Here is a 17,013-nt window from a genome sequence, read left to right as displayed (position 1 = left end):
TGCTGGAGAATTTGAACCTACTAAAATGTCACTAATGGATGTTATATTCCTAGCTAGGTATTCATGGTTTTACCACTTGTTCCCAAAGGCTTTTGTAGGCTTGTAACATTAAGTATTTATTATAGAAAAGAGATGTGTGCTCTTGAAGGACCCTCCTTCCACAAATGACTAGAAAAAACTCCAGAGTTTGGACATAATTATATCTGTTTTTCTAAGAATTTCATCATTTGCCTCCGTAAGTGAATGTCTGTCTACCTCATTTGCCTGAAAATTGTATTACATAAGCAAGACGGATCATCTGGCTCCCTTGTTGGTCCTAGGGGATATGAACACAGCCCGCACATCTACCAGCAGCTGACTGTCTGGTAAATGTTTACTTATAAATTAGTGTGGGCGATAATTTATTAAGGTAGTAAGTGTAGATTACATTTAATGGCTTAGGCATTATGTGTTATGAACACAGTATTTTATGTTTAGTTGAAGCAAACGTATATGATTATGAATGTGGTACCCAAATGTAACTCAGAAATTGTGAATTAGAAAGTTTAAACGAAGTTAAGCCACGTGTTACAGTGCATCAGCACTTAAATTAAGGGCTTCAGGAAGGTTTCACAATGGCAAAGCAATGTATCATTCACCTATACCCTGTATCAAGATTTGTTTATTTCTTCGATTCTCTTCTCCTTCCCTCATAAACTGACTCGTTCTGTTACTGAAGAAGATGGTTTCTCTCTTGAGAAGCATCCCGGCATTAAAACTTCAGCTTCTGGAGCTGAGGCGAGTAATCTGTCAGCAGGGACACCATGACAGCCTGGGATGACACACAGAGAAAGAGAAAGAAAGAAATGGGTAAACATTAGCAAGAGTCTGTTTAGGGACCTACGGAAGAGGATCCGGGTTGCAGCTTTGAAGGCCTATGGTTGAAATGTGTTTTCCCGAGGAAATGATAAGGGGACGGTTCTGAACTAATATTTATTTTTATTTGGATAAAGGGAGGTCAGGAGGGATCAGGGTGACCCCAATACATACACAAACACCATGCTTATTTAGGCCTCATTCCAGGACTAGTGGGGGAGAGAGCTGAAGTGAGATTCCAAGGTGGTAGCCATGATTGGATTTTCTAGTCATAGTGAAACCTAGGTATTGGCTGGTTTTAGAGAAATAGAATCCCTCCCATCCTTGTGTTTACACTGTGGTTTGGCTACTTGTAACCTAGAGAAGGTTAGAATAAATCAGATGTAGAGTAGTTAAGGTAAATCATTTAGGTTAATGAATAATGTCTTTCCGAATCTGGGTCCTCATGAAAGAGTGTTTATAACCAAGAGTACAGCTTCCCATTAGGCTGGCAGCTACAAATGGGAATTTTCACCTTTACTCTTCCCAACTTCCACAAGAATGCCAATAGTAATAAGATCAGAAACAGTGATGACAAATGTTGATTGAGTGCTTGCTATGTACCAGACGAAGTGCCTTATCATGTGTTAGTCGGTTAAGAAGTATTTGCCAGGCACTGTGCTAGGTGCTACGGTGAGGCAGAGAGAACTGTCTGTGCATTATCTCATGTAACGCAACAACCTTCTAAGGCAACTTGTGTTATTATCGCTTATAGATGAGAAACTCGATCCTGGAAACAACACAGAGTACAGAATTGGGTTTGGACCCAGGTTTCTCTGACTCCACGCTTAAGAGGTAGTTTTACTGCCTTTCAGGTACTTGCTCTTGCTTTTTGACCAAGCAAGAGCAGGTCTTGTCTTTCAGATGTGCCCATTGAAAATATTTATTGAAGAGTTACCATGTGCTGGGCCCTGTGCTGACTGCTTTATGTGCATCGTACTATTATGATCCATTCCTACTATGTGAGGTAGGAAGAGATATAAAATACAGATGAGGAAACTGAAGCATAGGTATTTTCCTGAGTGGTGGTAGTAAGGGGTGGATCTGGACTTGCCTGTCCTGGACCTTGACCACCATTTTCATATGAATAAACTGGGCTTAGAGGAGTTATGGTACTTTCCCAAGATCACACAGAGAGCCAGAATATTAACCTGACTTCCAAAGCCTGTGTTCTAGAACCAACCAGTACTCTGTATTGCCTTCAGGCTACAAAAATGTATTGAGCACATATTTAGGGTATTTGTCAGGTACCCTTCTAGGTATAATGAAGGACATTACAGACAAGATCAATGCTCTTATGAAGGAGTTTTCATTATAGGGAGGGGACAGGCAAGAAACAAAAAAGAAAATATCAAGGAGTGATAAATGTCATTAGAAAATAAAAAACAGGATAAAGGAGGCTGGGGAACCATTTAAGAGAGGGTGGCCAGGGAAGATCTTGTTAAAGAATGACATTTAAGTTGAGATCTGAATGGCAAGGAGAAAATAGAAAGGTCGAACACTGGGATAAGAACATGTTCCAGGAAAATATTTTAAGCTTTTTTATGGGTTCCTGGGATCACATCTCAGGTTTGGTTTTGTTTTTAATGGTCACTGCATATGTCAAATTTATTTTCAAATATTAAATCTTAGAAAGTCAGTTAGGAATGGAGTTGCCAGATTTAGTTAGACACATACGTACATATATACATACATAAATAAATAAATAGGCATTTCAGATAAACAATAATTTTTCTTAAACTATAAATATGTTCCAAATATTGCATGGGACACGTCTATACTAAACAATTATTTATTGTTTATTTGAAGCTCCAGTTTAGCTGGGTATCCTGTATTTTATCTGGCACCCCTAACTTGGAGAGAAGAGACGATAAAATACTATGAACTACGTTCGCAATAGTGTTGTGTATCTAAGGGTCATCACGATAGCAGTGCTTTGAAGTGGCAGATTTTTTGCAGGATCCCTTTAGGTTACTTCAGCTCCACAGTAAAATTTGTAGGCAGAGGAAGAAACCCACCTGACTCTTCATGAGTCCTACAGCCTTAGTAATTATTGAAAAATACAAAAGGTAACTTTGTGGGAAGGAGAGCATGCATGTCCGTGTGTGTGTGTGTGTGTGTGTGTGTGTGTGTGTGTGTGTGTGTTTTAAACAAAGGGATCAAAAGGCCTGTGCCCTATGGAGAGAATGATGTGATTACTGGAGTGTTCTGAACAGCACTGCTGGAAATCGCCCAGCAGGAAGGCCTTAAAAAGCTACTGTGAGTGCTGAAAGAGTATACTTTTGCTTTAAAAATATTATATGCTTTTAGAACAAGCCCTTCACCTTATTTAGTTATTACATTAGTCATTATGGGCACCTCAGAACTTGAGGATAGATTGTATCTTTCCTTCCTTCTTCTATCCTGATTGTAAATGAAATTGTGTATGTGGAAATCATTCTCTAGAGAGTAGTGCTATCCAATAGGACTTTCTGCCATGATGGAAATGTTCTATGTCTGTGCTGTCCAATACAAATAGTGTAGCCACCAGCCATATGTGGCTTTTGAGCACTTAAAATGTGGTTAGTATGTCTGAGGAATTGAATCTTATATTTTATTGTCTTTTAATTAGCTTAAGTCTAAATTTAGGGACTACCCTGGCGGTGCAGTGGTTAAGACTCCACGCTTCCACTGCAGGGGGCGCCGGTTCGATCCCTGGTCAGGGAACCAAGATCACACATGCTGCACGGCACAGCCAAAAAAAAAAAAAAATTAAATACCCACATGCGCCTCGTGGCTACTGTATTGGATAGGGAAATTCTAGAGGAAAACAAGTATTGTGCCTTTAGAACATTCCAGAAGACTCTATCACAGCAATGCTGAGCCTAAATGCCATTCTAAATAAGCAGTCTAAGAATAATTTCTTTGCCTATGAAATAGGAATTTAGACTAGGCAATCTCTAAGGTCTCATCCCTCGAAAATGCCATGCTTCTATGAATTGTACAGGCTATGTGGGGACTGCACAGTGTTCACTTTTTTATCTCCAGTGCCTGCCAGAGGGCCTGGCACACAGTAGATGTTCAGTATATGATTGCTGAAATGAACTTAATTCAATGGGACTGCCAAATCATCTGGCTCAGAGACATAAAGAGGACAGCATGTGTGTCACCAACCCCCTTCCAGAATCCACGTCAGGTCTCACTAGTCAGTTATGCCACTCTTTCCTTCCAAGACCACAGGCAGGCTTAGAACCTTCTGAACATAGGACTCTAAGTAGCCTGTTAATGAGATTGAGGACCTAAGAATTAAAATCACTTGCCATCGATATGGCTTGATCTGATTATTTTATATGTGAGGAAACTGGGACCCAGAGAGGTAACACTTATGCAATATGACATAGCTGACAGTTGTGACATCAGAGACAGTTATAGAATTCAGGTCTCCTCACTCCCAGTCGAGTATTCTTTCTATTTTAGATTCTCTACTTTCATTTTAATATGACTATGCCTCTTGTTTTCTTTAAAATATATTTTCCCATTAAGGAAAGGAAGATGGGAGATGGAGAGATGGTGGTAGGACTTAGATGGTGGAAAGTGGGTGGGCATAACATTTCACTGTGTGTATGTATAATATATACACTCCAAACATTTCAATTATGTGAATGCATTAAGTACTTAATTTTTTAAGTAAATTCAATTGAAAGATGTGCATAGTAAGCTCTTTAAAAATTCAGATGTGAAGAGACTCTTCATAAATGATATTTTAGAAAGCTTACTTTTAGTTTCCCCCTCTGAATTTCAACAAAGGACCTATTTTAACAGATTTGGGTTGAAAAAAATGTATCTTTGTAACTTCAGTCATCCTCTGATAAAGAATAGAGCCTGAGGCCTATGTTTCTTCCTGAGGTATATGGGTTGGAGAGCTCACATTTCTTTTTTCGTCATCTGGATCTTTGCTCCTCAAAATGTGGTCCACAGGACAGCAGCATCTGCATTACCTGGTTGCTTGTTAGAAATGCTGAATCTTGGGCCCCATCTCAGACCAAATCCAAATCTGCACTTTAACAAGATCCCTAGGTGATTCAAATAGACATTAAAGCTTCAGAGGCACTGGTCTAAATGACATGACAGTTGCCATTTTGGCCAAAGTTAGTGTCCTGAGGTGGCAAGCTGGAAGGTACAGTCAAACAAACAAACAAACAAAATCATCCCTCTTGTTAGATATGACAACTTTAGGCCTGATACACAACTTTTCATTGCAAAGGGAGTCGTGATTGGCTTCCAGTCAGCTATAGTAGAGCTCAGATCTCTGCTGGTCACTGCATTAGATCAACAGTGAAGATGATGATGGTGATGATAATTATAATAACAACATTTACAGTGCATTAGATAACATACTAAATGTTTTACATGCATTATTTAATGCTCACGATAACCCTATCTATATCCATTTATAGATTACATAAATAATTAGCAGATAGTCCTTTCCAGCTTGTTTTTATCTACTCCGTATACTGAAAGCTATAAACTACATTTCCCAGACTCCCTTGTAGCTGGGGTGCAGGCATGCCACTCAGCTGCATCTTGCAGCCATAAGTGAACAACATGCAGTGGAAGCCACCTCTGGGAGATTGGATCTTCTGGTTCATATGCAGGTGGGGGAAACTATAATGGACTATCTGGCATTTAGTTTCCAGGGCATTAGGTACCAGGCTATGGGTGCCCGTGTCAGTGGTGTTTTGGTTACAAAACAACCACAGTGTTGCTGGGCAATTTTCCTGCCTGTGTTGTTTCTGAATATGTGGTATACAAGAAGGATTCGCTGCACCCTCTTTCCCCAGAGATTCTGGGAGGTGCCTAATATCTTTTAGCAAATTCCTTTTTATTTCTCTACCTGAAGGGGACTCTATTGTTTGCCAGTAAGACCCTGGCTGGTATAGTAATTGAGATCAGTTCAATCGCTAAAAGATGGTGGTACTAAATTAGGGCACTGGAGTATTCCGTTTTCCAGAAAAGACAATGGTGTTTGGGATATTGTAAAGCAGAGATGTGAGGTTAATATTTCCTAGAATAGTGGTGGTGAAGATGAAACTAGTGGCATTTTGTTAAAGGGACCAATAGTTTTTAAGATTAGTCTTGCTGCCATTTTGGAAATGTTCTATGCCTAAAAACAAACGTGTCTGTGGGGCTAAAGCCAATAGAGAACCAAAACAATTATCTAGGCAAGGAATGAAAGAAGGAAAGGGAGGAGAAAGGAAATAAGATTTCTTTGAATGCTCACTTTGTGCCAGGCACTGAATTAGGGACTTCTATAAACATTAACGAGGGGATTTTTAAATTATTGTATAAGAATTCTACAACTTATCATGGTTGGCAGGCAATGGTGGCTCGTGCTCACACTGATCAAGAACAGTAAGAATTTTGACTAAAATAGATATATTTCGATGGGGGTCAGTTTTACTCCATTGAAAATATACTATAAATGCTTTAAGCAATAATAATCTATTATGAACTTTCTGAAAAAAAAGTAGACGCCACCTGAGCAAGTAATGTGTGTGGGTAATCCCAGCTGCTTATTATTGACCAAAAGGCATGGATGACCAAGTAGGAGGCCACACAGAGAATTCCCTCTCCTCCAGTCACCATTTCTTGCTTACCATGATTGTCCACTTTCTGTTTTCGGCCTCTGGGAATACAAGTGATCGTGGAGAATAAAACACTTCATCGTCCACTTCTTCTGGCTTTCTGGGCAAGCAGTGTAAAAATGTCCAGTCTGAAGCAGCAACTTTAGCCATCTAAAGAAGAGATGGGGTTAAGACTGTGTTTTGACTCTTATATGTGGCTATCACATTTGTCTTCTTCACAGTCAGAGTCTCTGACTCTGACCCGGGGTCAAAGATCAATGCAAAGAGAGAGATAAAGGGGGCACAGTGAGGGTTTAAGCTCAAGGCACCCATCGGAAATGTATATGGTACTTTCAACTTATGGAACTTTCTAGTCATTTTTTTTGATTTGGGAGATCACCACTCCAAATTAAACCACTAACTCAGTTTTCTGGTACTCTGTCTAGTGAGTTGATGGACACTTGAGTAAGGAACTCTACTAGGGTAATATGTGGCTGATAGCAAAAGTCACCAGTTACACCCCAATGTATTTTAAAGGTTGCGTTTACGTGATAGTGTTATATTTTTAGCTTATCTCAAAATTATGCTCTTTAGCACTTGAAGCATACTTCATTACTAGTTAAAACAATTTTGAAAAAGAGCTCTGAGATAGGAGTGCATTAAACAGGATTATGGGCACTATGCACTAGGTGGTTCATTCTTCATGCAAATGTCCTAGTAATTTTAATTTTCTCTAACAGTTAATTCCTGAAAATTACATTTTCCCATCCATTTTCATCATTCACTTACAGATTCAAAACTACATTCCCTCATAAATTATTACCTCAAAATTACTGCCTTTGTACTAAATTTTTTTTGGTTTTGTTAAAAAAACAATAGAAAATAGGCAAAGGATAATATGATATAATATGGAAGAATATTATAGTTTATAGAAAAAGATATGGAAATGGCCAATAAACATGAAAAGATGTTTAACTTCATTAGTAATCAGAGAAATACAAATTTTAAAAAGCATGAGATACAGATTTTTAAAAGTCAAAAATGTAAATTGCAACTAAGAACGGAGAGAGTGTGGAGGGATTATAAATTGTCAATCCTTTTTGGATGGGCAGTTTAGCAGCATTTCTCATATTTTCAAAAGTATATACCACTTCACGCAGAAATTCTTCTCCCTAGAAGGAGGATTCTATTCTCTAGTAATACCTGCACAAAGAAATATATATAAAATGATCTTCATTGCAGCATTGTTTGTAATTGGAAATAGCCTAATTTTTCAACAGGAAACATTTTAGGTAAAATATGTTCCACTCATACTTTGGAATTCTATGCAGCCATTAAAAAGAATGAAAAATATCTGAATGAATGGACAAGAAAATCTAAGATTTGTTAGGTGGAAAAAATAAGTCACAATAATATGTCTAATCTACCATTTATGATAAATCATTAGGGGTGGAGGGGTGTGTGTGTGTGTGTGTGTGTGTGTGTGTGTGTGTGTTTGTAGGACTATGTAAATACACAGAAAAGGTCTGCAAAGAGACACAAAGGGCAAAGAATTCTGATGCGTCCACCATTGTGAGAGGGAAAAGCTTGCTTCTCTCTTCTGCCTGGGTTTCAATTCCTTCATCCCAGACAAAAGTGTCTTTCCAAAGGACAGAGCTAATCTTCAGGAGGAGAGAAATCACTGGGGGATACAGTCAGTGAGTCCTTTATAGGGAATGAAGGGACAGTCTGTTCTCCCCAAAGTGAATGAGTGATTAGATGATTCTGGCCTTTATGAATGGAATTAATGAACCTTAAGAGAGGCATCAGTTTGTACCTTCATTGTAACCTGGTAACCCTGGAAAGCCTGGAGCCGCTTTTTCTTCTCCTCTTCTTGCCCCATACTTATCCAAGTGTCTGTAATTAATACATTGCCTCCACGAGCCGCTTCCAATGGATCGTTCATCAGTGACAGCTTGGTACCATTCTGGCATACACGAGCAAGCCGGTTAAAGAACTTCACAGGACAGGGAAAGACAGTTACACCTTTACATATAAGGAGCATACCTCCTTGGTATACTGCTCTGCCAACTTGGTTATGCCGGGATCAGGCTCATAACCCTGCAGGGGGAAGAATGAACTGTGATTTAGATAGTTTTCTTATAAATGCCTTCTTATACATGCATTATTTTCCTTTCAACAATATCCCTGCTCTCCTTCCTGTTTTTGCTCTAAGTTGTAGCTCAACCATGTTCAGTAGAATATGATGTTGACATCTAGAATTTCAAACCTTAATGGTGCTTTGGGGGAATTTAAAAAGGTAATCAATTGCCCCATTTGTCTTTTATTATCTTTGACCTCGTTCGTCATAAAGACAAATGGGGTGTGGTGCTTTCCAGCTCTCGGTAGCACCTCTTCTTGTCCTCTAATAGTTTAAGAGGATTATATACATAATTCTACAACTTAATGCATTTTTGTTGCAGAGTCTCTCCACAAGCTGTTTTTTTTTTTAATGCTATTTTTGTCTGAAATGCTTTTTCCCACCCACGCCACGTGGATAATGCTTTCGGGTCGCAGCTCAAATGTTTCCTCCTCAGAGAAACCTTCCCTCACCACGTGAGCTAAATACTCAGAGCCCACATGCACACATCTTACTCTTGTGCGCTCACCGGCCAGGATTCTGTGTGCAGGGAGCTTGCTTTGAAATGGCCTTTGCACAGCAAGTATACAGTTTTTGCTGAAATATATTCGTTTGGGTTGGTTTGGTGAGGGCAGGGTCGGGACTTGGGTGAGGCAAGCGCTCACTGTCAGGCGTGCAAACACAAATTTTGTACCCTGGGTACCTCACTTGCTCAGTCTGGTCTGAACCCTAGGTGGGGGACGACACTGTGGGAACAGCTAAAGTCCCCCAAGCTATTCCAGACCCCACAGGTAACCCCTCTGCCTCCATCCACACCCTCCAATCTGCTCTATACGCAGCAGAAAGAATTGTTTTATCCGAAGCCTTCAATGTTTACTACTTGTTTCTTAAGTCGAAGCCGATTAAGAGTATCAAGGCTCCCCGCCGACATCTCCTGCTTCTGTCTCTTTTAATTTTGCTCAACATCTTGCTGCAGGAAAGCCAATCTCATTGTCATCCTTGTACACGTCTTGCCCTTTTCTGCCATCCCAGCCTTTCACCCTTGCACACCTCCCCCTTTGTCCCCTTCCGGGCGTCTTCATTGGAACATGTCAGCTCCTCCTTTGTCAAAACTCTAGGCCTGCCTCACCTCTGGACCCTCCATGTGGAAGGCTTGTCAGTCCAAACACCATAATTATCCTCATCATCCTCCATCCTTCTTGTTTTTCTGAATTCTTAGAATTTATTTTTGACTCGGTTTTATAAATTCTCAGTAGGACATTGTGATGGGTGCTGTGATGTGTCACCCAGATCCCCCTTCATGAATAAAAGACTTACTGTCCCAGCTGCTGCATGTGCGCCAGAAGATGGCTTTCAGCTGTCAGCCCTCTTCGGGCACTGCCTCAGCTGCACAGAAGCCGACTCACCCAGGGTCACGTACCCTTCCAAGGCCACCTGCATCCAGTGACTGATTGGCAGGAGGACATAAAAACCTGACTCCATCCTCCCAACTTGGGACAGCCCTAAATGGCCATCTCAGATCTAGAATTCTCCATAAGGTCGGCTGAGTTTGCTCTTGGGCCTGCATCGCAGTTCGGTTTCTCCCTCTGCACTCCTGCTTCCTTCGCCTCCCTTCTCAAGGGCACGGTGTCATAAACATCCTGCACGTCCTGCATGCCAAACTCTCAGAATCTGCTTCCCAGGAAACTCGACCCACAACAGGCATGTTCAGATTTAGTCATTTGAAATTGTGTTTATTTGCACATAATTATCTATAATAGTTCCTTCTCTCATTAAAAAATTCTTGAGGAAAGAAACTATCAGATGACGATGATACCTGCAGCTTTATCATCCTCAAATAGCCATAAATTCTGGAGCGTTGTTTCCTGAAATTTGGGGAAGGTAATTAATTTAGTAAGGCTTGCTAATTTAGTAACTAATGTTGTGACCATTCATACTGGTAAACATAAATGCAGAGGCTTGGCTATTACCCCATGTACCTCCTGCCCTGAAAATTTAGCTCTCCCTTTGGAAAGCAGGTTTTATACTCCCTAAATATAATCATTCTTAGAGAAGGAATCAATAAGCACTTAGAGAACCAACAGAGAGGTTTGGAAATTAGAAAATCACCCAACCTTGCATGCGCTGGGCCATGACTGAGAATACAAAGAGGAATTCTTTACTCACAGCTCAGCTTTCAATACTAAATCACTCATTGGCTTTTACATAAATCTTAAAACCAGACGAAGAAGGTGATTAACAGACCCAGTTCAGTCTAAATATTCACTTAGAACAATGTTAAAATCATTACCATCAATAGTTTATGGAACAATTTTACAATCAAGGACAAAATTACGTTTTCTTGAATATGTAAGTTATTGGTTGAAGAATGGAGAAATAGATTAACTATGGCCTTGGAAACTTTTCAGTGCTTCTTAAGTTTACACTAAGTCTCCTAGCTTTATCTTTAAAGGAAATAGGTCTACTTATAAATTGATGGAAAAACTTCTACACTTCAGACTTTCCAGAAGACTTTTTAAAACTGTTACTCCCACCAAAATTTAACCAGGTTTTAGTACTCTTTATCATTTAAATGAGTTTCTGCATAAGAACAATACTGAAATTACTCTGTAATATTGGGATTTTTTCATTTGATGTTAATAAAACATCTTTGACATGCAATAAAATGTTTAAATCATGTATTTCTCCAACAGAATAAAACCTTTCCAAAAACACCTTATAGCAGGGAACAACTATTGTCAACGTATGTTTTATCTGTAAAACCCAAATGCAGTAAGAGTTTGCATTAATATAAAGCCCTTCTTCAAGCTAGATTTGTAGTGAGAGTGTGCTAACTCTCCCCATAAAAATGAAGAAGAACTACCTTATTCACACGTCAGATCCGACCCTTTATTCCAGTTCATGCTGAATGAAAGAGGATTATCTGTTGTAAGGGTTAGCTGTCTGCATCCCCAAAGTTTACTATAATAGGGTGGCTTCCAATATATGCTGCTGCCTATGCCTTGACATTTCTTCTGTGGCAAGTGTATCAGGTAGAACAGTGTCCTCCAAAAATTCCTTCCCCACCAGAACCTCAGAATGTGACCTTTTTTAGAAGTAGGGTTTTTGCAGATGTAATTAGTTAAAAGGAGGTCATACTGGATTAGTGTTGGCTGAAATTTAATATGACTGCTATCCTCATAAGAAGAGGAACATTTGGGCAAGAAACACAGACATAAAGGGAAGAAGATGGAGGCAGAGATTGGAGTGATGCCGCCACAAGCCAAGGAATGCCTGGGGCGACCAGCAGTAGGAAGAGACAAGGACGGATCATCCCCTAGAGGCTTTGGAGGGGCTGTGGCCTTGCCAGCACCTTGACTTTGGGCTTCTAGTCTCCAGAGCTGTGGGATAATACATTTCTGTTGTTTTAAGCCACCCAGTAGGAATTTGTTATGGCAGTCCTGGGAAACTAAGGCAGCAGGTGCATTGACTCAAACTGGTTCAGCAAGAACACTAGAGAAAAGCATTTTGTTTTGTCTTATTTGTTTTATTTGGTTTTGGCAGGATGCAGCAATGCAAGTGCTCTACCCAGATGCCCTCAGAGGACCCCGTTTTCCATCTTTTGCCCCCTCTCCCCATTTCAGTGTGCTTTTAACACCTTACAGTCACAGCTCTTCTTCAGAAGATGGCCCACTGGCCACCGACTGCTTTTCCTGCCAAACGTGCCAGGGGATTCACCACCCTACCTCCCACGCTGCCCTTGGCCAATGTCTGGGTTCCAAGGATAACAGCCCATCTTCCTTGCCTTGGGTTGGGACAACTCTGGGGTATAACCTACACTCCAGAGCTCACTTGTTGGATCAGGCTGAAGCCCCCTTCTGTGGGACAGTGCCTGACATGGCACTTGGGTGACCAAATAACCCTAGCTTGCCTGGGACCCTCCCAGTTTTAGCACTGATAGTCCCATGTCCCCAGAAAGCCCTGGGTCCCTCTTAAACTCAAGAAGCAGAAGCAAGGAGGAATTTTTAGGCCTCACATATTCACCTCTGAATGTCTTCGCTTATCAGAGTGAACCACAGCAGTGACTACTGAGATAACAGCAAACACATGTTCGGTCAGAAACACTGGTGGACAATTTTGTGAATCATCATCCCTTAATGAGAAGATCAGTTCTGTCTTTTACTTCGTTTCTGAAATGGCTTCTATTTAGGGGAGCTTTCCCCTCAAAAGACTCCTGATAGGAAATTGTAACTAATGAGAAACATAATGGTGAAAAGAATTCAGTAGAGAGGGGGTATGTAAAAGGTTCGGTGGAGATCCTTCAGGACTGATTTGTGTATGAGTCTCTTGTAGAATTAGTTTTTATCCTCTAAAAGGCCTACTTATTTTGTATGAGGCTGGGAGTATCTTTTTTTTTAAGTTTTATTGAAGTATAGTTGATTTACAATGTTGTGTTAATTTCAGCTGTACAGCAAAGTGACTCAGTTATACATATATAGATACATTCTTTTTCATATTCTTTTACCTTATAGTTTATCACAGGATATTGAATATAGTTCCCTGTGCTATACAGTAGGACCTTGTTGTTTATCCATCCTGTATATAATAGTTTGCATCTGTTAATCCCAAACTCGAGGCTGGGAGTATCTTAACATAGGGCTTCTCCTAGGGGGATCTGCACTTTTTTATTTTGGTGTATTTATTTACGGACTTAATATGAAGGTAGAACATTTACATGTTAAGAAATTCAAACCACATAAAAGGATATGCTGTGGAAATAAAGTCTCCCTCCTACCTCTATCCTTGAATCTCCCAGTTTCACTTCTCACAGACAACAATTATTACCAGTTTCTCGTGTATCATAAAGGGTTACTTTGGACCTATAAAAGAAGTCACGCTTCCCATACATCCTGTGAGAGATTAATAGCAGGGTAGGAAGTAAGTGGGGGTAGCTTCACAGCCGGGACTCAGATTTAAAAGGCTGAAGGGCCCCTGGATTTGAGTTTTGAAACACTAAGCTGGTGTACATGCCATTGCTGTGTCCTTCACATTAGAGTGAATTTTTTTTTTTTTTTTTTTTTTACCAAATCGTAGTACTCAAAAAATGACAGCATCTTCCCCATGCCTTTTGGGATTTCTACGCTGTCTGGATTTCATTACTTTCTTCAGCCTTTGTGGTAGCAATGCACAAGAATGCCAGTCATCATAATGGCTGGTTTCAGGGTACTCAAAGGGATAATTCAGACATGCTTTTAACACAGACTTACAGGGTGAAAGGCATCAGGCAAGACTATCTCTTTTTGTAGAGATGGGAAATTGGAAACTCAAGAGGCCGGGTAGCTATAATAGTAGGGCTAGTAACATAACCTAAACTTTGTGGCCTCACCTGTCCTCTCCTTGAATGGAAGAGAGGTTTGTCTTTCACTAGGTAATTGCATCTGGGAATGATTTCAAAGGGGGTTAGTTTCGAGGCAGAAAGTTTCCCTACCTTTGGAGTAGCCACCTGAAGGTGCATCCCGAATTTCGCTGCACTCATCATGATGGAGTGCAGGATGTTATTCCCATCCCCAATCCAGCTGAGGGTAAGGCCTTTCAGAGAGCCGTAGTGTTCCTGAAAGGCAAGGGATGGAGGAGATTACATCTGGGAGGAAATCCACTCATGTGAAACAGTTATTAGGGTTACAATAAAGGAGACAATCTACATCTCAATTTTAAATGGTTTCTTGGAAAGAATAAGCTACTAATTTTTTTGTGCATTATACAGAGCAATTCAATAACATGAAGGTACAATCACAAAAAAATAGCAATATGTCCTAATATCTTAAGCCAAGACATCATATGAACTCATATGGAGACTCATTTTCATATATTTCAAATCTGAATCTTTGTTGTATTTATTCTTTCATTCAACAAATTGAGAACCATCAATGTCCAGACACTGTCCTTGGCCCTGGAGATAAAACAATGAACAAAGGAGACAAAAATCACTGCCCTTATGAATCTTACACTTGTTGGTATAAGAAAGGGGAAATACAATGCACCTAGAACAGTGTAGCATGGTAGTTGAGTAAGTTCCCGTTTATATAAAGTTTAAAAACCATTAATACATTTGGTTGTTTATAGATATTGACATGTACAGTTAAAGTATAAAAACATGCTTGGAAATTATAAATACAAACACCAGGATAAAAATTTCTTTGCAGGGTTCGAGGAAATGGACTTCAACTCTTACCTGTAACATTTTATTTAAAAACAACAAAAAATTCTAAAGTAAGATTTGGCAAAACTGTATAATGGGCACATGGATATTTGTTTTACTTTCCTTGAAGTGTCTGTAGGTTTCGTATATCTTATACGTTTATATATTTATAAAGATAAGATTTTAAAAACAGAAAGGCTAACTAATTTGAAGATCACAGAACTACTGGGTGGCTAAGCTTGGATGTAAATCCAGGTTCATCTGATTTAGATTCCACGCCCTTAATAAGCTGCTGTGTATTCATTCGGCTCCTACTTTGAGAATTTCCTTTATGAAGGCATTGCACCAGGTCCTGCAGGGGACAATATGATGAGTAGAACATTTCACTATACCTGATGAATGTATAATCTAGTAATGATAAAGCCCCAAGGGGAAGCATTAATTATCTGACGTATATGTAAAGCCACCAATACAAACAGCCACTTGGTATCTAACATCGTTGTGTCATCCTCTCTGCATTAATCTTACCTTCATCACCAAAGAGTTTCATTTTGAGTTTAACCTGACATGTACATGTGTGTAGCTTATTCAAATGAGGAGGAAGATAGACCTACCTATCCAGTTTGCCCTGTCTCCCCAGAATAGTCCATAGACGCAGAAACCATGGTTGTTAGGATTCCCAGTGGCAAGACTCTGTAGATTGGCTGCGGCAAACCCAATGGGATGAATCTTTCAAAGTTATTCAGGTTTTTAATTTGAAGGAACATGGCTAAATTTGAGCCTCAATTCTATAAATTCTGCATGCTCTTAACTCCACTCTTAAGCAATTTATTAAAATGATAGAAAATGGCCTCCTTCTCAGAAAGTCATTTAGTAATTGACCATTTTGAATGTTCAAAGCACACTCCACCAGTCTTCACTGCCAAGTCACAGAGCCTGATATATATGGATTACATAACGATTCTTCCATTTTCTGTGCCCCAGCATTCCCTGTTCATCCACTGTGTTAAATATGGCACCAGAAGAGCAAAGGTTTGAGAACAGAAGTATCTATAATCTGTTTTTAGCAATGCCCTGTCTTCCTTGGATATCTAGTTGTACACATATGCCCTAATTCTTTGCCAAGATATTATTTGAAAACAAAACACCAATACCACAATTTAAATGCTTCCGTTTAGAGCTGGTTAGGAATTATTGATTCTGCTCTTGTGTGAGGCAAAGAAATAAGCCAACCTGGAGAGTGAGGTAATCAGCCAGGATCTGGATAGGATGGTACAAATCTGACAGCCCATTGACGATTGGGATGGATGCTTCTTTAGCCAGGATGTCCAGATCTGATTGTTTATACACTCGCGCCAACACTGCATCTGTCATGCTAGACAACACACTGTGACAAACCAAGAAAAAATCATCTAAGTTGATTATGCTTAATAATTCCTTCTAAATATAGGGTCTTAGACAGTAATAAGAAATGCTAATACATTAGAATTTTTACTGTTACAACTACCTATCAACCTGACGGATTTAAAAGCTAATAATAAACATGTAATCATTCCAGAAGCCAGATGTTGTTCCACTGATGTCTTAGCCAATGACCGCTGATTTTACTATTTTTTACGGAGATAAGAAACCAATTGTGAGCCTAGCAGTTGTGATAATGAATTATAATTGATATATGGCAGTTGGTAAAGTTAAAAGAGACAAGACCAGGGGCTTCCCTGGTGGCACAGTGGTTGAGAGTCCGCCTGCCGATGCAGGGGACACGGGTTTGTGCCCCGGTCAGGGAGGATCCCACATGCCGTGGAGCGGTTGGGCCCGTGAGCCACGGCCGCTGAGCCTGCGCGTCCGGAGCCTGTGCTCCGCAACGGGAGAGGCCACAACGGTGAGGGGCCCGCGTACCGCAAAAAAAAAAGAGAGACAAGACCAAAAACAAGATATACAAAGAAAAATTAATGAACTGGATTGCGGCATTTTGTGAGAGGGACATCATCTCACAAATATACACTTTCACTATAAAATTGAAGGTAGCAGTGTGGCGGCCAAAGAGGTGCATACAAAGGTTGTTTTGCAAGAGAGAACCTTCTGGGAGGAGTGCTATTAGCAGACAGCCCCCAGCTGCTGCACCTTTGGAGTCTGCTGCAGCATTCCTGCTGAGGCCACACCCTCCCCAGGCTGTTCCCACCAAGGACAGAGCACAGGAGGGCCCCAGAGCTGGGCCA

At 40.2% G+C, this 17,013-nt stretch overlaps 1 protein-coding gene across 3 annotated transcripts in view; it reads right to left on the bottom strand.

The window, feature by feature from the left end:
* Nucleotides 1-751: 751 nt before the first annotated feature.
* Nucleotides 752-17,013, bottom strand: part of OTC (ornithine transcarbamylase) — a gene marked incomplete at both ends in the record, with an annotated part of 55,715 nt that continues 39,453 nt past the window's right edge. Inside the window, 6 exons of one of the 3 annotated variants that reach the window (XM_079911063.1) lie at nt 752-811; nt 6,531-6,668; nt 8,314-8,463; nt 8,544-8,597; nt 14,084-14,206; nt 16,028-16,181. In XM_079911063.1, the coding sequence (XP_079767189.1) occupies nt 752-811; nt 6,531-6,668; nt 8,314-8,463; nt 8,544-8,597; nt 14,084-14,206; nt 16,028-16,181 (679 nt within the window). The remainder of the gene's footprint in view (nt 812-6,530; nt 6,669-8,313; nt 8,464-8,543; nt 8,598-14,083; nt 14,207-16,027; nt 16,182-17,013) is intronic. The other 2 variants (XM_079911065.1, XM_079911064.1) reach the window with 2 other exon arrangements.

This window comes from Stenella coeruleoalba (assembly GCF_951394435.1).
Source record: "Stenella coeruleoalba genome assembly, chromosome: X".
Lineage (NCBI taxonomy): Eukaryota > Metazoa > Chordata > Mammalia > Artiodactyla > Delphinidae > Stenella > Stenella coeruleoalba.
Note: the sequence above shows the minus strand (reverse complement) of the source record. Positions and strands in the feature narration are given on the sequence as shown.